Here is a 27859-nt window from a genome sequence, read left to right on the forward strand (position 1 = left end):
AGAGACAAAATCAGTCTACCAACAACGACCACCAGATTTCAAGAAGAGGTTTCAAACTAGATCTCTAATTTATTTAGCACTGGACAGATATAGTCCCAAAGCACACTATAAATTGACAATTGGTGGAGATCCAAGGCCGCAAACTACCAATATTTAGCTGAACATATAAAATGGAAGATTTATACCCCTTCAAGATCAGTAGTAATACAGAACATAGAACTAGATATCAAAGCATATTTACCAAGATCCGTGAGACGTTTAGGGGATCGGGCGGAGTCCATAGACATATCTCTAGATCTTGATCGCTTTCGACGAATGGGAGACCTACTAAAACTCTTCCTTCTAATAGGCGATCTCGAGCGTCTCCTTCTAACTGGAGATTTGCATACACTTGCTCTTCTGACAGGAGATCTCGACTTTTTCCGTCTTGGTGGTGTTCGACTTTTCCGCCTTTGTTTAGCACTGTAGTAATCTTTAGAAGAATCTTTAGAGCTTGACCTTTTTCTTCTCTTTTCAACAGTTTTCTTGTCCCTCGATGAGGACCGTGACCGCGTTTTCCGCTTACGTGAAATATCACTCTGTGAGGGACTCGGAGAACGATCAGACTTTGACTGTTTGCCTGTCGGTGATTTTGATGCAGATTTAGACCTCTTTTTTCTGGGGGAGGAAACAGAACGGGAGCGTTTCCTCTGAGAAGCGGACCGAGACCTTCTCCTGCGGGAGGCAGATGTAGAACGAGATCGTCTTTTTCTTGGTACAGATGGAGAACGGGAGTGCCGATTGTGAGATACAGACAATGATGGGGATCTCTTTCTGCGAAACTCCGGTGATGGCGATCGTCTCCTACGAGAAGTTGCGGGTGAATTAGAGCGTCTTCTGCGAGTGGTAAAGGGCGAAGGAGAACGCCTCCTGCGAGGTGCAGATGGTGATCGAGAACGCTTTCTGCGAGTGGAAGAGGGAGATCGTCTCCTACGAGTGACAATAGGGGAAGGAGAGCGTCTTCTGCGAGTGACAATAGAAGGAGAGCGTCTCCTGCGAGTGACAATAGGTGAAGGAGAGCGTCTCCTGCGAGTGACAGAGGGTGAACGTCTCCTCCGAGTGGTAGGTGAAGGAGAGCGTCTTCTACGAGATGCAGTCGGTGAAGGGGAGCGTCTCCTGCGCGAAGCAGAAACTGAACGTCTCCGGCGCATCACGGAAGGTGAAGGGGAGCTTTTTTTGCGAGTTGCAGGAGATGAAGGGGAGCGTCTTCTGCGGGTTAATGATTGAGATCGTCTCCTACTGGGGACTGATGGTGAACGAGACCGCCTATGAATCTCAGAGGGCGATCGAGAGTGCCTCCTATTACTCTTGCGACCAACAGAAGAGGACTTTGAACGTTTTCTAGGAGAGACTGATACAGAGCGAGACCGCCTTCTACTTCCGACAGAAGCTGACCTTGAAGATCTCTTGCGCACCACATGTGTGGATTCCTTCCTTTTTACTACAGGAGATTGTCTATTGCTTTCAGTAGAAGCGGAGCGAGACTTGCTTCTCTTTGATTTCACCAGAGACTTAGAATGTGACTTCTTGGTTACAGATTTAGAGCGAGAACGTTTATTTTTTGGGACAGACTTAGATCTAGATTTTTTTCTGTCTCGGGATCTTGAACGTGAATGTTCTGGTCTGCTTTTCACTTCTGAGATGGGATCTGTATTACTAGATGCAGGTTGAGACTGTGTACAGTCAGCATCTATCAGGGTTTTTTGCGGTGTACTCTGCTGGGTAGTATCCAAAGAAACGTCTTCTTGCATCAAAGGCAAAACTCTTGATGTTTCAGATTCCGAAGTGTTCATTAACTTAGAAGTGCACTGTGCCTCAGAAGTGTCAGGAATATTTTTTAATAGAGAAATTTGTTCTGTTTTGTCTTCACTCCTGAAAGTTAGATCTTCTGCACTGTCTGAACCTAACTCTAGCTGAACAACTGGCTGCTCATTTTCTACAGATTGATGAACAGACTGGTTTTCATCGGTTGAAGACAAGGAAGAACCTGGATACTCTAGGATACAATCAGCAACTGGAGAAGGAACTGAATGTTCTTGTCGAGTTTCTGAAGGAGACATGTGCTCTGTCAAAGGAGATTCAGAAGAAACTTCCTTTACAAAATTCGGTTGTGGATCAACAGCTTCATTGCAAGGCTCACATTTTTCTGGTACTTCATGTATATCTAAGCATGCACTGTTACTTAAGCTTTCCTCAGAGTCCACTGAAGGCAGAGCTTTGTTAGGTTCAGGATGGATAGTGGTTGAGTCATGGACCAGTAGTTCTTCAGTATGTTGTGGTTGTTGATTATGCAAGTCAATGGGCTGATCAGAATCGTAGGGCAATAGCTCAGGTGGTGCATGAAAAACTGAAGAACCTTGTTCAGTAGAATAATCTGAAATACTGAGAAAAGAGTGTGCAGGTTGCTCAGAATCATAAGGTAGAAGTTCTGGTGGTGGTTGCGAATTAAATGGAACTGGCTCAGATGATGGTCCAGTACAAGTATCTGTAGGCTGATCAGAATCATAAGGCAATAGGTCAGGTGGAGTAATTGTAAAATGGTTATTCGTTGTAATACATTCCCCATTATCCTCAGGTTTATGCTTTATACATTCGACAGATGAGTCTGTGGCTTGGGTAGAAGTCAAACAATGTAGTTTATCTTGAATTACACATGTCAAATCTAGTGGAAATGATGAATTTTCGGTAGGTAATGTGTTTTCAACATATTTGTCAGGAAATATTTCTTGTGAATGGATAACACCAGTGCTAGGAGTCTCATCAGTTTGGTCAAGGTTTTGGTTAATTTTGACAGAATATTCAGAGGATATGCTGTGTTCAGAATCAGAATAATGCTCTGAAACAATATTGGTGGAATCAGAAAGTTCTTTTGAGGGAGACGAGCAATAGCTTTGTGTTTCATGAAGCAAGACTACGTCTGGGCTGGGAGAAGCTTTGTCCGAGAGTTCATCGACTTCAGTAACAAATAATTTGTCAGGAAAATCACAAACAGAAGCTTTACTTTCTTCAGAGTGAAAAGGCTCAGTGATAGTTTCATGTTCATCTTGGTCTGGTAAAGGTATGATAGGACAAGATGGATCTCCACTATGCAAATTTACAATGGTATCTGATAAGACGGGAACATGTAAATTATCGTCTTTGTTTGTGTACTCAGCAGAAGGGTGCTCATATTCTGGTATTTGGGCTTGATCATCATTAAGAGATTGATTATTTGTGTGTACTATAAATGGACTTTGAAAGTTTTCCTGAGGTTGAACTGTTAGATTATACAGTTTCTCTTGTTCAGAACTTAAGTGTTTAGGTAATTGGGGAACTTCATTAATGCAATACAGTTCTTTTGACTGAAATCTTTCATCGGCGACATGATCACTCAGAAGCTCCTCATTGGTGGTAATACATGCTGAATCAAGCTTTGTATTAGGTGAAGTGCATAAATTAAGAGGTTTATGGTCGATGATGGAAAACGATTCCTCTTCGTGAATTGTTTGAAGACTACTGCAAGGCTGTTTAGTCAAGAGCTGGGCAGGGCTTGTAGGGTGTTCCAAATGAGTTCCTATAGAAGTTTCTTCTGACTGATTTTCTGCAGAGGAATATTCTTCTGAAGTTGTCTCCTTGGGACTAAAACGGCTTTCTAATGAATAAGCGGTAATGAGATTAGGGCAAGGAACTTCTTGCAGAGATACACTTGTATGTAATTTACTGGACTGAGGATAATCAGAATCAACCATCTCTTCTTGTGTCTTAGGTAGCACTAATGTCTCTGATGAGTATTCATGCAGTTGAGAAAAATCTTTTTTGCCTTTTGAATCATCAGCACTGGGTGAGTCCGTATTGATATCTGGCTCATTCAGTAAAACAATGTCACAATTAGTTTGTGGGCATGTCACAATGGGAGATACTAAAGTTTGTCCAGAGGTAGAACACAGATCAGGTTTTGCAGTAGGGCTGCCAGCATGTTCAGTTAAGACAGGACTCCTGGAAGGTTGACAAACCTGTGGGTTTTCTGTGTCATGGTAGGGTTCATCTAGCGGTTGATGATCAGGGCTGGCATATGGTTCAACTAGCTGTGGAAATTCGGGACTAGCGTAAGGTTCGACAAGCTGAGGGTGTTCTGGACTGGTACACATTTTCTCTGAAAGGGAGTGCAGTGGGCTGTTGTAAGGTTCCACCAACTCAGGATGTTCTGGGCTATTATAGGGTTCCACTAACTGAGGGTGATCAGGGCTAGTAAATGGTTCAACAAGGGGAGTTTGTTCTGGACTAGAAGCATGTTCAGGTGGGAAAAGGAGGTCCACTTTCTCAGAAATGTTTGGACTACAAGCTTCAATTTCCTTGAGGTTAGAAATACTGTGAGAATTCATTTCCACTGTGGTATCAGAATTAAGAGAGGATTCATTCTGTAATAAGCTATCAGGGCTTGCAATTGTGAGTACAGTATACGGTTCCTCCATCAGTGTATGATCCGAAGTATTATACAATTTAATCTGTAAATTGTCAGTCTTTGAGTTTGTTAGGTCAAGTGGATCCTGGCCACTGTCCTCATAGGGTTCAACTAATGATTCTTGGTTAGGGCTAGATTGGGATTCATTTGGTTGTGTTTGGCCAGGGCAAGATTGGGATTCAACAGATGTTGTTTGGACAGGGATCGTTTGGGGTTCAACAAAAATATTACTATGGCTATCATGGGGATCACACGTCAACAAATCATCGGATCCCATTTCTTTTGTAGCATTTGACTCCACAAATATGGAATGGGTGGTGTAATCAGAACTCTCACAGGAAGCGAAAGGAACATCAGATTCCCTACATGTTTCGCTACTGAAATGACATTCCGAGTCCACGGCAGGCTCTAGTTGTGGGAGGTTATTTAGTAAATCTGTTACTGGCTCCTGATTTAAATGTAGGTCATCCTTGTCCCCCAAGCTGGTTTTATCTTTCAATTCAGTAGACTGAGATTTCTCAATACAATCGAGTGGCAATTGCTGCTCAGAGGATAAAGTCTCTTCAACTTTTAAGTTCTGTGAAGTATTCACGTTGGACTCAAGTGATGGTTGCTGCTGAAAAGCATTGCATGCATTGGATTCTGTTTGATGTTCGGAAGATGCAACAGGCTTTCCAAAGTGTAAATCCTCAACTGACTGTTCAGGAGACAAAGACATATAGGTCTGTGTAGAAACAAAGTCACACATTTGCTTTTGAGCTTCTGTCGCCACATCTGGCATATGTACTGTAGCAGCAACATCAGGTACAGGCATCTGTGCAGCAGCTGTAACATCAGGTACAGGCATCTGTGCAGCAGCTGTAACATCAGGTAATGGAATTCCAGCTGCAACATCAGGCACAACTGTTGAGCTTGCAACTGGCACCAAGGCTTCAGCAGCTACATCAGGCATCATATTATGCTCTTCAGAAATCAAGTCCTGTTCAGGTGGTACTTGAGCTTCAGTTACCATGTCAAATCCAGGCACCTGTGCTTCAGCAGCCAAATCAGAACCAGGGACTTGGGCTTCAGCAGCAAGGTCAGAACCAGGGACTTGTGCTTCAGGTGCAAGATCTGAGCCTGGGACTTGAGCTTCTGGTGCCAAATCAGCCCTTTGCATGTGTGCTCCAGCAGTAAGATCAGGTACTGTCCATTGTGCTGTTGCTGCCAAGTCTGGCACAGCCCACTGAGCCCCAGCTCTCATATTAGTCATGGCCCACTGAGACCCTGCAGTAAGATCAGGCACAGCCCACTGTGCTCCAGCAGTCAAGTCGGGCACTGCCCATTGTGCTCCAGTGGCTACATCGGGGACACCCCATTGTGTGCCAGCAGCAAGATCAGGCATAGACCACTGAGCTCCAACGGTCATATCATGCATGGGCCAGTGTGAGCCAGCTGTTAGATCTGACATCGGCCATTGGGCACCAGCTCCTAAGTCTCCCATAGACCACTGGGTTCCTGCAGCAATATCAGGTACAGACCATGCTCCAGACATATCATGCATGTGCCATTGGTTTGCAGTTGTCATGTCAGGAACAGACAACTGTGTTTCAGCAGCCAAGCTGGATACAGAAAGCGGTTCTGCAGGTGGTACACTAGGCATATGAATGTGACTTCCTGCAGACATACTGGGCAGAGGCACCTCAGCCAAATTAGGTATAGACATTTGTCCAACAGTACTCAAATTAGACATAGAAGCCTGTGCTCTAGAAGAAAAAAGTGGTAACGGTGTTCTCCTTGCTATATTAAGTAAAGGTATTTGTTCCTTGGGCAGCTTTCCGGTTGATCCTTGTGACTTGGCTTGGGATAACTGCTTCTGAATAAGAGATTTTAACCCAATGCTGTGCTTAAAACCTGCAGGTTTTGACAAGGGAGTTTTTTTCTGTAACAGTGGCGGTGGTGAGGTTGACTTCAGCTTACTTACAGGAGACTTTTCTTTCTGCTTGTTTTGTGATCGAGATCGCCTCCTACGAAGAGGTGATAACGATTTTCTTTTCTTAGTTGATAGAGAAGATGAAAGCCTAGATGTTGACCTAGAGCGACGTCTGGAGGTTGAAAGAGAACGGGAACGCCGCCATCTTCCACGAGATCTGGAACGCTGCCACCGCGAACGTGATCTTGAAGAACTTCGTAGAGCTGGAGATCTTGAAAAAGAGCGCCTCCTATTTCTTGAACGGGAAAGTCTTCTTGGTGTCACTGATCTTGAACTGGAATGAGAGCGTTTCCTACGTAATGAAGACTTTGAGTGTTTCCAAGGGGCAGACATTGAACGCGAGCGACTTCTTGATGACAATGATTTAGAATGTGATTTTCTCCTGCGGTTTGGAGTCTTGGAACGAGATCGCTTTGTAGAACTTGTTTTGGAGTGTAAATTTCTCTTTGATTCTGATCTACTACGTGACCTGCCTTTCCTTTCTGGTGACTTAGACAATTTCTTTTTTCGTGTTATTGACTTGGAACGTGAACTCCTCTGCTTTGCTAAAGATTTAGAACCCTCAGTCCTCTCAGATGATTTTGATGTGGAACGTTTTCTTTTTCCTGACAATTTTGAAGTGGATCGTTTCTTTTTGCCCTTGGACTTTGATTGTGAACGCCTTTTTCGTCCTCTTGACCTGGAGCGGGAGCGTTTTTTTCTATCCGACTTAGAATGTGAACTTTTCTTTCTTGAGGTTGACTGGGACCGCTTTTTCCGTGATGAAGATTTAGAACCTGAACGTCGTCTTCGAGAAATAGACTTTGATCGGGAACGGGAGGCATGTCCTCTATCTTCAGAAGGTGTTCGACTATCTTTAGCTATAGATCTTGATCGGTACTGCCGCTGCTTAATGTGCGGAAATGTGTGCTTTGTACTAGAACCAGAATCATCTGCAGCTTGGAGGTCATCAACCTGTGAAAGGTCCTTCTCAGAAAGATGCCTAGATTGAAGGTCTGATTGGGGGGGCTCAGATTTATCACACGAGGATTCAACAGTGGAACTAGACTTAGATTTTACACCATCATTTACAGTATTTTGAGTACTTGATAGCTCCAAAGATGCCTTCGAACTAGACTTTGAAGTATCTGATGTAGATGCATTGGCGCTACGGAGAATACCTGAAGAGATGTTAACTTTAGAAATCTCTACATCCGATGAGTCTTCAGATGTGCTACATAGTTGAGAGATGCCGAGAGTCTTAAAGGTTTTGCTAAATTTGAATTGAACTGGCACAGTACTAACAGATGGCTTCCCTGTCTCATGCAAAAAAGGCTTAGGGGACAACTTTGGATCTTCCAAGGACTTAATATTTCTGAAACCACTATAAGCAGGTTTGGCCTTTGAACTTTGATCTAGTGTTTCTAATTCAGCTTGCTTATCTTCTGTTGATGACTGGAATGAACCTTCTTGAACACGAATTTCATGGCTGTGGTCAACAACTGCATTTAGATTTATTACATCATCTGCACGCTTAGTGGAGCATTCACGATCATGGTGCTTACTGAAAACAGAGTCTGTCAGTTGCGTTAAGTCACCAGAAGAATGTCTTTGAACAGTCTTTGTAATGGAAACACTTTCCTGAGTCCCCAGTTTAGCTTCCTCATTATTCAATTGATCACTATTAGACCATTTTTCATCACGCAAAACAGAGGAACTCTGCTCTCTTGATTTACTACTTGTTTCTTCTAAATGACAGATTACTTCATTACTCTTTTGGCTACTGTCAGAACTCTCAAATTGAGCATGGTCAGGCAAGACCTTGTCCGCATCAAGTTTAGTGCAGCCGTCATTCATACTGTTTAAAGGAGGTTTAGGAACATCTTTACAATCCAATTCTGTGCTATTAGTGTTTGAAATTACTTCATGTCTTTGGTCTTCCAATTTTTGTTTTGCGGAATCAGTCAAAGGCCATACACTATTAGTAGCTGGTTCTTTAGACTTGGTAATTTCATGATAATCTAAACTAGGTGAAACTGAGCTATCACGAAGAACAATTTCAGAGGTAGACTTTTCTTCCTCAGCGGTGGAGACCTTTTCTCCTTTCAATAAGCTGTGGACATTTAGCTCATCTTCAAGCAGCTGAGAAGATTTCACAAGATTCATCCCAAAAGGTGAGGATACTGGCAAGTTTTTAGATTTTTCAACTTGAAAACCACTACCAAGATCTTCACTAATAGATACAGTGGTTAAAGTCTGCTTTACTTCTACAGTGGTTTTAATAGGGTGTGATAATTTCTCATCACCCGTTTCCTTCAAATTAGAATCATTTAATACGAGTTCCTTATCTGTAACACAGCTGGGTGCATTGGCACTTTCGGTTTCATTGGGCGTACACGTGTCATTTCTGGAATTTTGTTTTGGATAGTTGGAAAAACTTTGTTCAGCAGTAAGTCTGCTTTTTATTTGTTCTAACTCCGTTCTTTGAGAATCTGCTTTGGACTGACGAGCTTCCACAACCTCCTCTTCTGATTTACTTATCTTTTTTGAATTAGATTCATAATCTATGAATTGAGTTTCAAGCCTTTCTTTCAAGGAACTTTGTTTTATAACATCTTCATCCAAGGTTGGAGATTTTAAATTGGAAGTGCTTTTCTCGTGGGAAAAATCATCGTTTAACATACTTGAAGAATCTTCCACAATTTGTTTGCAAATTTGGGGGGAAATACTACTGCTTGAACTAGCAAGCACGGGAACATTTTGGCTTTCATCTGAAATTAAACTATTGATCTTGATACCTTCATCCTTGTATGATAAATCCAAATCCAATTCCAAATTACAAGTAACTGGAGAAAAACATGATTTTGCTTCAGAAGTGATATGGTCACTTGTTGAACAGGTTTTCGAAGAATCCACCCGCTTTTCTGCATGCAATTCCGGTATGTCTTCCTTTTCTGCGAGGTTAGGATGGTCAGAATCAGTATGTTTCTGAGACAGGTATTTAATCACTGGTGTATCCGTGCTAGCATTTTGCATGTATTTGATGGATTCAGAATCTTGCAGTATCTCTATACAATTTGGCAAAGGATCAGTACTTGACAGTTCTGTGTTTGGAGAGGTGGTAGCTTTGCATGCGAACTCTGAACCTTCATAAGCAAATTCAGGTTCTCCTTCCACGTTAGATTTAGTGTGACACACAGAATCGGTTAAGGGAACAACCATGGATCTCTCATCACAAAATTCAGACGCCTTATATTCAGGTGACTCTACGGTACAAGAGCTTGCCAACAGCGATAGTCCAAATGATTTACACACAGTTCCATCTTCTGCACCAATGCCTAAAGTATCTTGTTCTGGCTGTTCATCGGTCCTTAGCTCCACAACCTTTGCATGATCTGTTGCTCTCTCAACCTCAAAGGTGTTAGAGTTTTCAGCTATAAATACAATTTCTGCAGACTGTTCTATGTAATCAATATGTGTAGGTGTTAAAGAGTCTGGCTCGATATCCATGTCGCATTCTATAGAAATGTCTTCATTATATGCAGTATTAGAAGAAATATTCTGTTCCACTGGACACAACTCCATGTCTATACTATTATCATTGCATGGCATAAGCATAACTACTGGTGAACTGTTTTTTGACTCATATGAACTTTCTTTTGATTGAGTCACTGAAGTCACATCAGGCAATTTCATTACACTATGGTTTTCTACTGAAGATTCATTTGGACCAAGTACTTCCACAGCTGATTCAGAGATGGGAAGGGTTTTTTCGTCTATTGACATGCTTCCAGGTATCTCTTCTTCAGCAGAAGATTTGGACTGCAATGTAGGTTCACTTTCCACAGATTTTGACTTCAAAATTAAAGACCCAGACTGGACTTTACCAGATACTGACAGCAATGTGGATTTGTCTCCCCTTGAAACTGAAGTAGACCTTGACTTTCTTTTGCTTGCTGAATGAGATGGTGACTTTTGTCTCTGTACACCTGAACCAGATATAGATCTAGGCCTCCTAGTGTTTGAGCCTGTTCTTGATCGGCGTCTTCTGGAGGTAGATCTCGACCTGCGTCTTATGGAGGCCGATCTTGATCTGCGCCTCCTGAATGCTGAGGTGGACCTCGATCTGCGCCTCCTGAATGCTGAGGTGGACCTCGATCTGCGCCTCCTGGAAACCGAGGGGGACCTCGACCGGCGCCTCCTGGAAACCGAGGGGGACCTCGACCGACGCCTCCTGGAAACCGAGGGGGACCTCGACCGACGCCTCCTGGAAACCGAGGGGGACCTCGACCGGCGCCTCCTGGAAACCGAGGGGGACCTCGATCGGCGCCTCCTGGAAACCGAGGGGGACCTCGACCGGCGCCTCCTGGAGACCGAGGGGGACCTCGACCGGCGCCTCCTGGAGACCGAGGGGGACCTCGACCGGCGCCTCCTGGAAAGAGAGGTGGACCTCGACCGGCGCCTCCTGGAAACAGAGGGGGACCTCGACCGGCGCCTCCTGGAAACAGAGGGGGACCTCGACCGGCGCCTCCTGGAAGTCAAGGGGGACTTTGACTTGCGTCTTCGGGAGGTAGACCTTGACCTGCGTCTTCTGGAGGCAGAGCTAGATCTCTGTCTTTTAGAGGCCACAACAGATCTCGACCTGCGTTTTTGTACAGGTGAACGAGATCTAGACCTACGCCTCCTAACAGGGGAGGCTGTTTTTGACTTTTGTCTTTTAACGGGAGAGGCAGACTTTGATTTCCGCTTCTTAGAAGGCGAGCTAGACTTTGAAGGAGTCCTTATCACAGATTTCGATTTTCGTTTACTTGCTGATCTTGAGCGCACTTTATGTTTACGGCTAGTCGATCTTGATTTTCTTCTATTTGCTGACCTTGATCTTGATCTTATTCTTTTAGCACTGGACCTTGTCCTTGAATTACGTCTTTTTTCAGATGACCTTGATCTAGACCTACGCCTCTTTCCAATGGACCTTGTTCTAGACCTTCGTCTCCTTTCAATTGACACAGACCTTTGCCTGTTTCTTATAGACTTTGACCACCAACTCCTTATTGGCGATTTAGAATATCGCACAGGAGTGGTAGAACGTGATCGTCTTCGCCTAATGGGAGTTTTGGATCTTGATCTCCGTCTTTGGCCAGCTGAGCTGGATCGGGACCTGTGCCTTCGCACAACAGAGCTTGAACGTGATCTTTGTCTAGTAAGAGACTTTGAGCTAGCTTGTTTCTTTGGCACCTTTGTAGAGGACTTAGACCTTGATCGAATTTCTCTTGTTAAGGATTTCGACCTTGATCGTGATTTTGCTATTGATTTTGATAGACAAGCGCTAATTGGTTCTGTCTGTGGCGGCAATGGTAAAGATGATATATTGTCAGGTTGTTTAAGGAGATCTTTATTTCCTTCAGAATTTAATCTACTTTCCCCCAATTCAACACTTTTTCCTTCTGAATGTACTGTTTCTGGTTTCGGCAAAGATTTTTCTTTTTGGAGGGCTTCAGTCGTTTCACAGTTTGTATGCAGTTTTTCATGCTGTTCATCTGTACATTGCACGTTTTCATTATTTTGTTGACAATTAATATCCAGGCTTTTTGAAGGTTCTGCCATTTCTACTTCACAGATAGGGAGATTATTTGAAGAAACTGAAAACTGCATTTCATTTGGACACTTAGGACCAAAAAACCCAGAATCAATATCTAACTGGGGCCCACTAGGTTGTCCTTTAACAGAATCTACGTTTTCTTGAACTCCCAGTGAAGGCAGAGCATCTACATTCTCCACAGTTTGGGATGACAAAATATTAATTCTGTCTTGCTCTCCTGGAGGTGAAATTACTGGTTTCCAAGAAGACTTTATTTCTGAACTTGCATTCTCTTGGTCTTCAGCACTCGAAGTAGATTTGGACCTCTTCTCATTTCTCTCTTTTTTCTTTTTCTTTTTTTTCTTTTTGCTTTTGTGTTTTTTGTGCTTCTTTGACTTTTTCTTTGATGAATCTTTTTTTACTTCATCATCCGAACTTAAATCTGTTGTTTTTAAGTCTTTTGATTCACTGTCCTTTTCAGGTGCTGGAAAAAAAAATTAAAAAAGTATTAAGAAAACAAACTGTTTAAAGACTATCACTTTTATATTATCATTTTCTAGAAATATAGAGGTTTTTCTTATTTAACATTGACAACTCCCCTACACTTGCTCTCCCCTCCACTTTACAAAAATTTCATCTAGGAGCAATGTTATGGTGTAAATGCTCACCCCAACTCGAGAAGACCTGACCCACTATACAAGGTAACAGCTGGACAGGAGCTGCGATTATTTTATGTAAATTACCCTACTAGGACCGCTAGCTGATCCTGAACCTTTCTCTTTGGGATTGTTGGGGATCCAGCCATTCTGGAAAGCTTTAAGTTTAAAAGGAACTGGTCAGCTTCCTCAGGCCCCTCAAACCCACCATGTATTTAAAGAGGCAAAACTCAGCCAGCCACGAGATTATCAAAACGTAAGCGGTAATAGCGGTGTCTTGCATCACTGCTGCCTTCCTAGGCATGAGCAGGGTGCCGATGAAGCTGTCGAGAGTTCACTCCGTTTATTGCGCATTGTCAGGCAGATATGCAAATTGTTGACAGTGATGCCACTCTTGCAAATCATGTCACTTTTGCCATGACGGGAGTGATAATTAGTCTGGTTAAATAAAGCAGTGCTTCCAAGACTAGGAACTCACCAATAAGCATATTGCAATATCAGTTACAAAACTGATTTTAACCATAATAAAAAAAAAAAATCAATAAGCCACAAAATGGGGCATGTTAGGAAGTATATAAAAGGGATCAACAAAACACATTGTGGTGGTTTGGGGGGCCTGGGGAAGCATACCATTTCCCTTTACATATCAGAAAAAGCCCTTCTGAAATATTAAGACATCTAAATAAAGATCTACAGACTGTAAAAAAAAAAAAATACTGTATTTTAAGGACCATAAGATGGACTTCAAGTTTTGGGGAGGAAAATACAAAAAAATGTTAATTAAAATGGTGGTGCGTCTTATAGTCCGATTTTACGGTATGTTACTGCAGAGGGGACGGCGGAGGTGGAGCGAGGTCACAGGAGGCAGAGTCACTGCTTCAGGAGGCCAGAGTATCCAAAGATCTCAATCTGTGCAAGCGCAGCCTTCGACGGTCATTTTCCCGAAGCCCACCGCAGGGAAATCAATGGGAAGGGGACTCTGCTTACCACCGACATCTCATGAGAGCCCAGGGCACAAAACATCACCCCACTCCTGCCACCACAGGCCTCCTGTGGCCCTGCTGTACCGCAGCTGCTACTCCCCTACTACCTTCAGATTATAAGACGCACCCCCCCATTTTCCTCCCAATTTTTGGGGGAAAAGGAGATTTTTGTGTACTCACCGTAAAATCTTTTTCTCCGAGCCACTCATTGGGGGACACAGGACCATGGGTGTTATGCTGCTGCCACTAGGAGGACACTAAGCAAACAGAAAGATTAACTCCTCCTCTGCAGTATACACCCCTTCACTGGCTACAATTTCCCAGTTCGGTAGTAAAGCAGTAGGAGCATAAACAATGACAACCTATGTCAAAACCAAAGAAGTAACAACAAGCCAAACAGGCTAACAGGGTGGGTGCTGTGTCCCCCAATGAGTGGCTCGGAGAAAAAGATTTTACGGTGAGTACACAAAAATCTCCTTTTCTCCTACGCCTCATTGGGGGACACAGGACCATGGGACATACCAAAGCAGTCCCTGGGTGGGAAGCAATATGCTAATACCCCATGTACCACTGACTTACGGCTACGGAACTGCCGCTTGCAGAATGCGCCTGCCAAGGGCGGCGTCTGCAGAAGAGAGAGAATGAATGTGGTAATGTTTGGTGAAAGTGTGCAAACTGGACCATGTCGCAGCCTTGCAGACCTGCTGTGCTGACGCCTGGTGCCGAATGGCCCTTGATCCCAGCCGGGATAGGCACACCCCGAACACGATAGGATTCTAGAATGGCTGATCGAATCCACTTAGCTAGCGTAGCTTTGGAAGCGGGAGAACCCTTCCTGGACCCTTCTGGAAGTACAAACAGGACATCCGACGTGCGGAAGGGAGCCGTCCTCGAGACGTACCGACGAAGAGCCCTCACCACATCAAGAGTGTGCAGAGCCTTTTCAATGCGATGGACTGGAGCCGGACAGAACGAAGGCAAAACAATCTCCTCATTGAGGTGGAAAGGAGAAACGACCTTGGGAAGAAAAGCGGGAGAGGTTCTCAATACTGCCTTGTCCGGCTGAAAAATTAGAAATGGAGGGCGGCAGGAAAGTGCCGCTAGCTCCGAGACCCGTCTGATGGACGTAATAGCCACTAGGAAAACTACCTTCCAAGAAAGGAAGGTCATGGAAACGTCAGATAGCGGTTCAAAGGGAGTCTCTTGAAGAGCTCCGAGAACCAAATTAAGATCCCACGGATCCAAAGGCATTTTGTAGGGAGGCGCTACACGGGAAACTCCCTGGAAAAAAGTCCTGACCGGCAATCTATTGGCGATTTTTCACTGGAAGAGCACTGACAATGCCGAAACCTGACCTTTGAGGGAACTGAGAGCAAGTCCCGAGTCCAGGCCAGATTGGAGAAACTCCAATATGGCAGGGACAGAAAATACTAGGGGAGATCGCCCCTGTGTGTCGCACCATGAGAAGAAAATTTGCCAGGTACGGTGATAACTGCGCATGGATACGGGCTTCCGAGCCCTGATCATGGTGGAAGACACCTTGGGGGAGAAACCCGCATGGCCTAGAATCCAGGATTCAACGGCCAGGCCGTCAAAGACAGGGCCCCTGAGTTCTGGTGGTAAATTGGGCCCTGTGAAAGGAGATCCACGCGATCTGGAAGACGCCAGAGGGCGTCGGCGACCAGCTGAAACAGTTCCGCATACCATGCCCGACGCGGCCAAACCGGCGCGACGAGGATCACTGGTACCCCCTCTGCTCTGATCTTCTTGATGACTCTCGGCAGCAGGGGAAGAGGGGGAAAAAATGTACGGGAGGCGGAATTGGCGCCAAGGCAAGACCAGGGCGTCCACTCCGAGGGCCCGTGGGTCGAGGGACCGCGCAAACAATTGTGGAACCTTGTTGTTCATTCTGGATGCCATGAGATCCACATCCGGGGTCCCCCAGCGATGACAAATCTGCTGGAAAACCTCCGGGTGAAGGGACCACTCGCCGGAAGCGAGACCCTGGCGGCTGAGGAAGTCCGCCGCCCAATTCTCCACACCTGGAATGTGGAATGGTTGGACTCGGCCCAACGAAGAATGTGGGACACCTCGAGCATAGCCGCCTTGCTGCGGGTTCCCCCTTGGCGGTTGATGTACGCCACGGCCGTGGCGTTGTCGGACTGGATTCTGACTGGGTGACCAGCCAGAAGGTGGTGAAACTGGAACAATGCTAGTCTGATAGCTCGTATTTCCAGGAGATTGATGGGAAGACGGGACTCTTGAGTGGACCACCGTCCCTGAGCTGTGTGATGGTTGAAAACCGCCCCCCAGCCTATGAGGCTGGCATCGGTGGTCACCACCAGCCACTGCACCGGGAGAAAAGACCTTCCTTGGGCTAGGGAGGACTTCAGCGTCCACCACCTGAGGGTCTTCCTGACCCGTGGGGACAGGAGGAATCGGCGGTCGAGGGAGAACGGATTGCCGTCCCATGCCGAGAGCAGCGCATGTTGTAGGGGATGGAGATGAAATTGCGCGAATGGAACCGCTTCCATGGCAGCTACCATCTGCCCGAGAACGCGCATGCTGAATCAAATGGAGTGGGAGACTGGGCGGGAAAGGCCCTGAGCTCCCCGCTGCAAGGCCAAGACCTTGTCTAGAGGGAGGATGACCAGACCGCGAGAAGTGTCCAGTGTCATCCCAAGAAAAGAGATCCGTTGTGCCGGAACTGGAGAGGATTTTTGGAAGTTTATCTTCCAACCGAGGCGAGAGAGAGTATCCACCGTGAGAACGACGGACTCCTCGCAGGCTAGGCAAGAAGAACCCTTTATCAGCAGGTCGTCCAGGTACGGCAGTACGACAACTCCTCTGGAATGAAGAATGGCCATGGCAGCCACCATGACCTTTGTAAAGACTCTGGGAGCGGTGGCGAGACCGAAGGGCAAGGCCACGAATTGGAAATGTTCTTCGCGAAATGCGAAGCGGAGGAACTGTTGGTGCGGAGGAAAGATTGGTATGTGCAGGTAAGCATCCTTGATGTCTATGGACGCCAGGAATTCTCCTTTTTCCATAGACGCGACCACAGAACGGAGGGATTCCATTCTGAAGTGTCGGATTTGGACGAATTTGTTTAGGAGTTTGAGGTCTAGGATCGGGCGTAGCGATCCGTCCTTTTTGGGGACCACGAATAGATTCGAATAGAAACCCTTGAATCTTTGTTCTAGGGGGACCGGAATGATGACCCCATCCTTTTGTAGAGCCCGTATTGCCTGGAGGAACGCTGTGGCCTTTGACCTTTGAGGGCAAGACTGGAAGAAACGCATGGGTGGAGGGGAGGAAAATTCTATTTTGTATCCGGTGGACACCAGTTCCCTGACCCATCCGTCGGAAACGACTGAGAGCCAGGCTTGACGGAACAAGAGCAGGCGTCCGCCTACTTTGTTGGTGCCCTCCGGATGATGCAAGGAGTCATTGAGAGGATCTATGGGATGTGGATCCCTTAGACCCGTGTGGTCTCGGTTTCCAGTTACGGTTTGGTCTGTAAGAGACCTGGGCGCCTCGGCCACCGCGCGAACCGCGTCCTGGTGCGGAGGCAGAGGATGTAGAAGACCAGTTGGCATTGTGACGAAAAGGCCGAAATGGAGGTTGCTGTTGGTACCGAAAAGGCCGGGTAGGCTTTTGCTGGGGGAGAAATTTACTTTTCCCTCCGGTGGCATCCGAGATCATCTGGTCTAGTTTTTCTCCAAATAACCGACCAGCCTGGTAAGGCAGGGCTGTCAAAGAACGCTTGGAAGCCGAATCTGCTCTCCAATCCCTGAGCCACAGGGCTCTCCTGATGGAGATTGCATTGGCGGCTGCCTGTGCGGCGCAATTAGCTGCGTCTATTGAGGCGCTGACCATGAAGTCCCCGGCCTGGGCTATCTGGTTAGCCAGATTGATGGCTTCTGGAGATAAGTCACTAACTTGGATGGTCGAGGAAAGGTGTCTCGGTCCAAGAGACCATAGCCTTAGCCACCCAAGAGGCAGCGAAGGAAGGGAAGAGAGAGGCTCCTGTGGCCTCAAAGACGGAGAGAGCCAGATAGTCAATCTGGCGGTCAGAGGGGTTCTTAACGGAGGAACCGTCCGAGAGAGACAGGATGGTTTTTGACGTGAGATGTGACACAGCCGGGTCCACTGAAGGGGACTGCAGCCAGTCCTTGATCAGATCCCGAGAAAAAGGATATTTGGCCTCGATGGACTTTTGCCCTATGAAGCGTTTATCTGGACGGTCTCTATGTTTTTGTACAATCTCCTTAAACTCAGGGTGAGTGACAAAAACCTTTTGAACACGTTTAGTCTTTTTGAATGACACCGCGTGATCGGGTGCGGATACGGAGTCCTCAGTCACCTTCAAGGTCTGGTTGACTGCCTCGATGAGAGAGTCGAGAGACTCTTGGGAGGGAGAGGATTCCTGAAAGTAGGAATTGTCGGACTCATATTCAGGGTCGTTTGGAGAAGGGGACCGGGAAGCAGAGCTTGCAGGCGCTGAAGGACCCGCTGGCCTATGGTCAGGGGACGAAACGTGAACCCGTTTTCTAGAACCCCGGGTAGAAAGTGACAGGGTACGCCCCCTGCTGGAGGATGGATCCGTACAGTCGTCTGAATCCTCCGCGGTCTGACTTGGAGGGGGGCCCCGGAGGGAATCAATTGCCCTGACCAGGGAAGCCACGGACCGTGACAGAGTAGCTGCCCACTCCGGGGGACTAGGCTCTACAGGATCGACGGCTGCGGCCTCGGCGGCGATATCGGCGGCGGCGGGAGGTGGCTGCACAGAGGCTGTGACACAATCCGCACACAGCGGGCTACTGTAAGCTCGGGGCAGCGCCGTATTGCAAGTGGCACAAACAGTGAAAAAACACTGTGTGCTTCTTGTTACCCTTTTTGGTCTCCTTGGATTGAGACATAGTGTCTTTTAGAGACAGAGCGGGGTAGTGTGCAGGGAAAGGGTTAAGCTTTCTTGAAGCAGCTTACCCACGATCCTGTGTCTGTGTCCCCGGGGAGGAATGAGCCGTGGCGGTTCTTGGGCTGCAGGTGGAAGCGTGTGCCACCTTGCAGAGAAGAAGAAATATGGCCCCCGAGAACTGCAGGGCGCCTCTCGTCCCAGACGAGAAGCGCCGAAAAGGGGGGCGGGGTTTTGCGGCCGTGGGAGGTACCTGCCCACTGAGGCCTACTCGGGCCGAAAAGCCAGGGACTAAATTTTCGGCCTGCCCGGCGATGTGCGGCGGTGAGGCCGCAAAGAGCGTCGCTGTCAGCGCAGGTCCCCGACCGCCGGCGCCTCTCCCCAGGGACTCCCGCAGGTAACGCCGGCGCCCCCCTGAGCTTCGGGGGGCAGGAGGGATGTGTACTTACAGTGCCCTCCGGTAGCCGGTCCCCCTGTCAGCTGAGCGCTGCACTTCCTCACATTCAGATCCTCTTCAGCTCGCCTTCTGAAGATGTTGCAGGGCCTTGGAATATCCCTGTGCAACGCCATAGTGGGCCTTTTCTGTGGGGCCCCCGGAGAGGTACATCAGAGCGGACTCTGTGTGCTCGCCGCAGCAGGGGGGGAAGGGAGATCGGGACCAAGTGGGAACCGTCGCCCCGTAAAATTGGCGTGCTCCAGCGTCGCAGGAGAGGGACGGGGAGGTATACTCGCCGTGCTCGCCTGTTGCTGGTTCGGGGGAGAGCGGGCCCTATAAAATAGGGATCCGTCGCCCCCTTCACTCCGTTAAATAAAAAATAAAAATTTACAGAAAATTAAAATTAAAAATAAAAATATTGGGGTTTAGAAATGGACCCAAGTGCCTCCTACAGACACTAAGCAAGAACTGGGAAATTGTAGCCAGTGAAGGGGTGTATACTGCAGAGGAGGAGTTAATCTTTCTGTTTGCTTAGTGTCCTCCTAGTGGCAGCAGCATAACACCCATGGTCCTGTGTCCCCCAATGAGGCGTAGGAGTAAAGTTAATCTTATCTGAAAAATTCGGTAAAGATTCAGATAAATGGCCAAGGCTATGTGCAGATGTTCAGTGCTGGGCAGCGCTCTGGACATGCTCACATCTCCACAAGATAAATATGCATGCTGCGGTCTGGAAAGACGCGCCGCATGTCCGTCTCCACGGGTGATCCGCAGGCGTCTCAGCACACATAGTGGACATGGGATTTCTTAAAATCCCATCCACTATGCTGTAACATCTGGATGCTGTGGGTTTGACGCTGCGGATGTACGCAGCGTCCAACCCGCAGCGTTTATGGACTGTGGGAACATACTCCTAAAGACAGACTTCAAAGTACCAAAAATTTGAAAAATGTCAAAATTAATTAGCGCTAGAGAGAGAAGAAAAAAAAAAAAAAAGACGAAGCATGTAATATAAGCACTACAATATAGAACAAAGCTTAGGAGAACATAAAACTACTTTCTTCCAAAACACAACACGCAGGATCAATCATTTCAAAACAAGTAAATGTGCACAACAAAGGGTCAAAAGTTAACAAGAGTCTGCACCTCAATAAGTGAAATTCCTGCTCCCTAACACACCGCAATTTAAGGACTGATGAGGCCAGGTAAAAGAATGGTAAAAGTATAGAAAATAAAGCGTATACAAAGTGAACCCGCAGAACATGGAGATAGAGAAGTCACAATAAAGTATGATACAAGCAGAAAAAAATCTGCTGGCAAGGAGGGGATCTTGGTCAATTTTGGGCTTTTCAATTTTTTTTTTTACATGTTTGGTCCTATATGTGCTTTGGAATGAAAGATGGTCGCTTTTGCATTATTGCTAGCATTTGTGTACGCTGATTTGTTATACCGCTTATACCACACATCCCCCTGCTTTCTTTTTGTTTGTTTGTTGTTTTGCATGTTATTTCAGTTTGTGATATTTCATCTCTAGTGTTGTCATTGAAGTTGCTTACGTTTTGCCTGTTAAAAGGGAATTTGTCACCGGGTTTTTGCTCCCTCATCTGGCAGGCTCGGATTCTAGTGAGGTTTCACTTGCCGGGCTGTTTTCTGTGCTGCTGATCTAGCAGTTATTCGAAAGCAGAGCTGTATACACCACAGATTGGCAGCTCTCGGCTTATGCACAGTGTACACAGAAAGCTGCCAATCATTGGTGTGAGTGGGGTCATACAGAGCTCATGAATACGGGAGGAGGACTACATGACAGTTTACTCCTCTAGTAATCATCTCCAGCTAATAAAACTGTGATGATACCACAAAAAGCAGCCAGCAACCCATCTCTGGAATCAGGTTTTGTGTCTCCAGATCATGCCGCTCTCAGACAAGGTGGAGAAAATCTTGACGATAGATTCCCTTTAATGTTTAGGAGGACGAGAGCCTGAACAAAAAATTATTTTCTAAAGCTCAGTCTTAAAGGGAGGGTGCCGTGATTTTAGTTTTTGTATTAATAATTATTGATTATACAATCAATTATTTTTAATACAAAAGTAAATGTACCTCTTTAATACTTTTTTATTTATTCACTTTTACTTTTACCACTGGAGGCCGCCATTTTCATTAGTGTGGGTGTAAGTGTCTGGGCACGACACTTGCACACCTCACTTACGGCAGCCATGTACATAGGAGCCAACAGTCGGGCTCCGACCGCATCTCCTGCCTCTCAGCTGTGACTTGGCCACGCCCACTGAGCTGCCGCGTCACAGCTGTGAGAGGAGATCGCGGCCATTTTGTTTATTTCCCTCTGCCATCGCACACACAGCTCAGTGCATGCGATGGCAGAAGCTGCTGCTGGGAGAAGCTGCTGCCGAGGGTCCAGGGTAAATATCTGCAGCGAGGAGCTGTGATTGCAGCCTGTACTTAGTATTACATTACAGGCTGCAATCACTGCCGACCTGTTCAGAGCACAGCAGGGAGATCGTCACACTGCTCTGCCCTGAACATGACTCAGCACTTCCTGGGAGAGGAAAGAAGGTAAGTACAGCGTTTTTATTTTCTTATGCATCTACCACTGCTACCAGCCCCTACATACCACCTAGCACTGCCTGCCTGCCTCTATATACCACTGCTGCCTGCCTGCCTGCCTCTATATACCTCTGCCTGCCTCTGTATACCACTCTCTGCCTGCCTCTGTATACCACTCTCTGCCTGCCTCTGTATACCACTCTCTGCCTGCCTCTGTATACCACTCTCTGCCTGCCTCTGTATACCACTCTCTGCCTGCCTCTGTATACCACTCTCTGCCTGCCTCTGTATACCACTGCCTGCCTGCCTCTGTATACCACTGCCTGCCTCTGTATACCACTGCCTGCCTCTGTATACCACTGCCTGCCTCTGTATACCACTGCCTGCCTCTGTATACCACTGCCTGCCTGCCTCTGTATACCACTGCCTGCCTGCCTGCCTCTGTATACCACTGCCTGCCTGCCTCTGTATACCACTGCCTGCCTGCCTCTGTATACCACTGCCTGCCTGCCTCTGTACACCACTATCTGCCTCTATATACCACTGCTACCTGCCTCTATATACACCTACCACTGCTACCTCTGTCCTGGGTAGCTAATCCTGTCCCGTGTACTGTGTCCTCAGCAGTCAGTATCACACAGGACAGGATTAGATACACGGCTCAGCAGTCGGTATCACACAGGACAGGATTAGATACACGGCTCAGCAGTCGGTATCACAGGACAGGATTAGATACACGGCTCAGCTGTCGGTATCACACAGGACAGGATTAGATACACGGCTCAGCAGTCAGTATCACACAGGACAGGATTAGATACACGGCTCAGCAGTCGGTATCACAGGACAGGATTAGATACACGGCTCAGCTGTCGGTATCACACAGGACAGGATTAGATACACGGCTCAGCTGTCGGTATCACACAGGCCAGGATTAGATACACGGCTCAGCAGTCAGTATCTAATCCTCTCCTATGCACTCCTCTTCCCCCTGCGTGTCTTTCCCCAATGTGGTTTATTATTTTTGTTGTGGGAGATGAGGGAGTCGAGGATTATGCGTTCGGTATGGTTTAAAAAAGATTAATAAAGGACTTTATTCTGGCCGAGTCTTTATTTACAATACAACTATAGGATTAGTAATGGATGGGTGCCTTATAGACGCCTCTCCATTACTAAGCCGTGGGCTTGATGTCACCGGACAATATGGAGGTGACATTAACCCCACAAATATGAACCCCACTTGCTACTGCTACAGGGTAAGTGGAAATTGCCAGGCAAAGCGCCAGAAAAGGCGCATGTAAAAGGCGGCTGAGAGCTGATGTTTTTAGCCTGGGGGGGGGGGACAGTATCCATGGCCCCTTCCTAGGCTATTAATGTCAGCCCGCAGCTGTCTGCATAATATTTGATGGTTATTAATTATAAGGGGGCCCCACGTCTTTTTTTGGGGGGTGTCCCCCATTTTAATAGCCAGTAAAGGCTATAAGTATACAGTTGCGAGCGTGTGAGTGTGAGCACACCCTCCCACCCACAGACCAGTAGACTGCTGTCCTGAAATACTGTGCTCCTGTCACCCTGCTCCTTCCACCATACGTCTCTCACCTCCCTAGAGCAGCACAATACCATATGGATCACGTATAATGCCGATATATATATATATATATATATATATATATATATATATATATATATATATATATATCACATATACTCCCATAAAGACCACACATTATGCCGGGATATTATAATATATATATAATATCACCCATTATGCCGCCAAGTATTGTGTGATCTATGTGACGGTATTATATGTGATCTATATGGCAATATTATGTTTGCTCAGTGTTGTGGAATGATGTAAAAACTGTATGACGGTGGTATATGAGAACTATATTGTGGGATTATGTGTGATCTATGTGGAAGTACTAGGTGAGAATTATATGGCGGTATTATGTGTGATCTATATGGTGGTATGCGAGAACTGTATGACAGTATTGTGTGATCTATTTGATAGTATTGTGTGTGATGTATATGGCGGTATTATGTGTGATCTATATAGCGGTATTATGTGAGAACACTATGGCAGTATTATCTTCAGAAAGTGGACCCATTCTACGGTGGTTCTGGCTGAGCACCTGCACGAGGGTCTGGGGTAATAGAGGGGGCAGCATGACCTCCAGTTAGGTGCAGTCAGGGCTAGTGAGGCAGCTGAAGAGAGGGGTCTCATTTTTATCATTACTCTATGGCTACATTTCCTTCCCAGCGTCACCCCGTACTTCGCCTGACGTCTCACTTTCACACATCGCCAGGACAGGATGGAGAAGACAGGATCTGAGGAGGGGAATGGGGTCTGCATGCAAAGTCTGGATCAGAACAGGCCATCAATCCGCAGAAATGTTTCCTGGATTTCTGAGGAGCAGACGGTCCATCCATGTGTATAAAAGACAGCGCTCCATGTACAATCCCTGGCTGCTCCGCGCACTGAACATGGTGCCCCCCATAGACCAGCACACTGCTCTCCTGAAATACTCTGTGCTGCTGTCACCCTGCTCCCTCCACCACATATCTCCCAGAATCCTTGCTGCCTGCCATCCTCGGTGACTGTCTACTTGTCAGTACAAGGCTGCGGTCACACTATCAGTATTTGGTCAGTATTTTACCTCAGTATTTGTAAGCAAAAACCAGGAGTGGGTGATAAATGCAGAAGTGGTGCATATGTTTCTATTATACTTTTCCTCTAATTGTTCCACTCCTGGTTTTGGCTTACAAATACTGAGGTAAAATACTGACCAAATACTGATAGTGTGACGGCAGCCTTACTCTGCAGTCACCAACAAAATGGCTGCTCACTGGATTCCTGAATATCATCCTCTTATCCCTTAGCAGACACCCAGAAGGGAAGGGGAGGAGACATCACACACGTCAGCAGACTCCGCCCATAATTACTGCAGTGCAGTAATGTGAGCTTGTTGTACACAAGGTTTTTCTGAAATTTCAGCAGCTGCTCCCCCTAGTATTTAAAAGTGGAAATTCCAAAACTTTCCAAATTATTTTTCATATTTTACTAAATTATAAACAAATGAAAATATTTTTTAAGAAAATTTAAACATTAATTCTTTACATTTTTACAATTGCTGTAAAAAAAATTTTTTTTATGGCACCTTCCCTTTAAGTTGCCCTTTGCAACAGTTCATTGGCTCTGGAGTGGATCTCAAATCAGTAGGGTTTCCAGAGAGTAAGAATCCTGTCATGTAACAGCAGAGAACTGAGCAGTCACTTCTTCTTCCTGGTCTTTGTTCCCCTGTAAACCTGTTAGTCTGATTACGCAGATAGGTTCTGCTCGCCCCCCACCCTGACAGTCACTAGCTCTACTATACAGCAGCTCAAAGACACCGGTCTAGAGCAGCGTTTCTTCAAGCTGCTACCAATCCTAATACATGCATAGGATGGGCTGCAGTCTGAAATAGGCGACAGCTGCCATTGTGGATTACTTCTCAGAGAGCGCCCTTTAAAACCTGCGGTCATTTGAATAGTATATTTTTTTTTTTTTAGAGAGAGAAAAAGATAACCGTTTGCTTTATATTAAAAAAGAGGGTGCCCAGGCTTGGGCCTCAAGTTTTTAACTGCAGACATAAAAATGCTCACAGCACAGGGTGTCAGGATTCTCCAGTGTTGGCGGTCATGTGACCACAAGTGTGCGATTTGCAGTGTTACAGCCACATTAAGACTAGACTTGTCCAGCTTCAATCAATTCACTTGTGTTAAGCAAGGCAGCGCATGTCTAGTCGGCATGTGAACACATGTATACAAACTGCATATCTGCAACCAAGTGCCCGCCTGCACAGACATCAGGGAATCCTGAGAGCGCGCACTGTGCATGCTGAGGGGATTCACAAGTCTGCAGCCAGTGTGGCCTAGACAACCCCTGTTAGGGTCTAGATGTTCCTACTGGTGTGGCACAGGCCTTTTCCCTCTCCTGGACTAAGTATTCCTCCATAGCTTTTCTGCATTTTAGATTCTGTACAGAGCGCAGGGTGTTTACCAGTGATATCGACAGTGAATGAACACGGTCTACAACGTGAACGCTCTCGTGCTGCCATAAAGGAAAAGTGTACTTCCAATTACAGAAAACTTTGCTAGTATAAAGGGAGCAGCAAGTAAACAGCAGCCCTATCCGCTGCCAATGGCTTCCGTGGAGAAAGGCAAATACAGATTCAATGTTAGAAGTCCAATCTCATCTAAGAGCATCGGATAAATTGCAGAATTAGGCCGTGTTCACGTTAGGGTTTCTGTGCGCAGCGTATGATCCGCATGCGTCCTGCGCACATATCTAACATTGTGTATGCATGGACATGTTATTCGCATGCGGATGCGTACGCATAGATTGTAAGCTTGCGAGCAGGGCCCTCACTCCTCTTGGTATCTATTTTGAACTGTGTTTTTGTCATACTGTAATTTCTATTGTCTGTACAAATCCCCTCTATAATTGGTAAAGCGCTGCGGAATATGTTGGCGCTATATAAAATTATTATTATGGAGTTGCTTCTTGGTGTCCGGCAAACGCAACATGTTGCATTTTTTGAGGCGTCAAATATTGCGCAATTGTCTGCATAAAAAACTGCATTACTATGGGAAGGCATTGGTACGCAAGGACATGCATACGCATGCGTACTTTAGACTGCGCATGTCCAAAAAATTATGTCACCGCCTCCACCATGCGCATAAACACAAACGCATGCCAAAACGCAATTAAAAGCATGCACAAGATGATGTGTGCCGGTGTAAGCACGCTTTTGCATGCGTTTTGACACGCAGATGATGTGGTGAACCTAGCCTTAAAGGGAAAAAAAAGAAAAAACTTAAAGTCAGCTAGCCTGTAATTACTGCTTTTTTCCCCCAGGGTAATGGGGGTCAAACATTATCAATTTTTATTATTGTGAATACTTTTCTGCCCAATGATGACAGAAGTATTCTAGGAGTGATACCTTTATTGGCAAACCAGAAAATAATATGTTTGCAAGCTTTCAGAGCACAGTGGCTCCTTCTTCAGGCGGGATTACAAAAAATAATCTTGCCTGAAGAAGGAGCCACTGTGCTCTGAAAGCTTGCAAACATATTTTCTGGTTAGCCAATAAAGGGATCACTCCTAGAATACTTCTGTCATCATTGGTCAGAAAAGTATTCACATCGATTTTTCTGGCTAACACGGTACCACAATACAATTTGTTAGTTATTGTACATCAATTTTTATTAAGTGTTTTTAAAGGGGTTGCCCATTACTACGACAACCCCTTCTCATACTCCACACTTGGCCCCGATAAAATAAAAACAGATCCTCCAGCGAAGTAGTGGTTGCTTGAAGTAGAAGTTACCATGGTTTCCATGAGTAAGGCGTGTTAGCCGAAAAGCGTTGGTATTTGCCACTGGAGAAGCCGCTACGGTTTTAACTGCACCAATAAATGCTGACTTTTACTTTAAGTACCTACTGCTTCGCTGGAGGACCTGATCTTTCCATGCTTTGCCACGCTTGGTCCCTGTCGGCTCCGTGCGAGGACATCCACAGCTACAGGTTTGCATCGCACTGGGTGAGCTGACTCTTCTCCCCTTGTTTAGATAAAATTAAAAAGGTGCATACTCCCCTCCCGTGCCGGCACCTTTCCCGCAGACTTCTTCATGCTCAATTTGTCAGAAGGTGAGGACAGTGATGCCAGCGCTGACTGGGCACCGGGGTCATGAGTCACAACAACCACACGAGAGCCCCAAGATCGTGAGTGCAGACACAGTGGGAACAGCGCCAGCACGGGAGGAGAGTATAAGCTTTTTTTTTAGTTTATTGGGCCCGAGTATATCAAGGGGTAGTCCCAGTAGTAAACCTCTTTAATCCCTTCTGCTGTGGCCAATTATTGTTTCTGAGGTTTGTTTTTACCCCCATTACTTTTGTTTGTTTTTTTTTGCAGGAAGTTTTGTGGTTTTGAATAACACCATTAATTTTATCATATAACTGAAAAACTAGAAAAAAAAAAAAAAAGTACAGTAGTGAAATGGTCAAGAAAAAAAAAAAACGCACAATTGCACCATTGCTTTTTTAGGTTAGTTATTTTTAAAGCATTCGAATATTGTGCTGAAAAAACGACTTTGTGACCTGATTCCTCAGGTCAGTACGATTACACTGATATCAATTTTTTTTTCACTAATTTAAAAAAATAGTTAGTAACATACACACTACTTATAATTATATATATTGTTGGTACATGTCACTATGTTCTGACAACTGTTTTTGTTACCATAAAGGCTAAAAGATGAA

The 27859-nt window shown here is 45.9% G+C and overlaps 1 protein-coding gene across 4 annotated transcripts in view; it reads right to left on the reverse strand.

Moving 5' to 3' along the window:
- SON (SON DNA and RNA binding protein) overlaps positions 1–27859 on the reverse strand; it is a 126933-nt gene that overhangs the window by 71680 nt on the left and 27394 nt on the right. For all 4 annotated transcript variants that reach the window (XR_013223674.1, XM_077293924.1, XM_077293922.1 and 1 more), the window contains one exon: positions 242–12493. Coding sequence is in view for 3 of the 4 variants with exons in the window: in XM_077293924.1 (XP_077150039.1) it covers positions 242–12493 (12252 nt within the window). In the remaining variant the exon portion in view is untranslated. The remainder of the gene's footprint in view (positions 1–241; positions 12494–27859) is intronic.

Source organism: Ranitomeya variabilis, chromosome 3 (assembly GCF_051348905.1).
Source record: "Ranitomeya variabilis isolate aRanVar5 chromosome 3, aRanVar5.hap1, whole genome shotgun sequence".
Classification (NCBI taxonomy): domain Eukaryota; kingdom Metazoa; phylum Chordata; class Amphibia; order Anura; family Dendrobatidae; genus Ranitomeya; species Ranitomeya variabilis.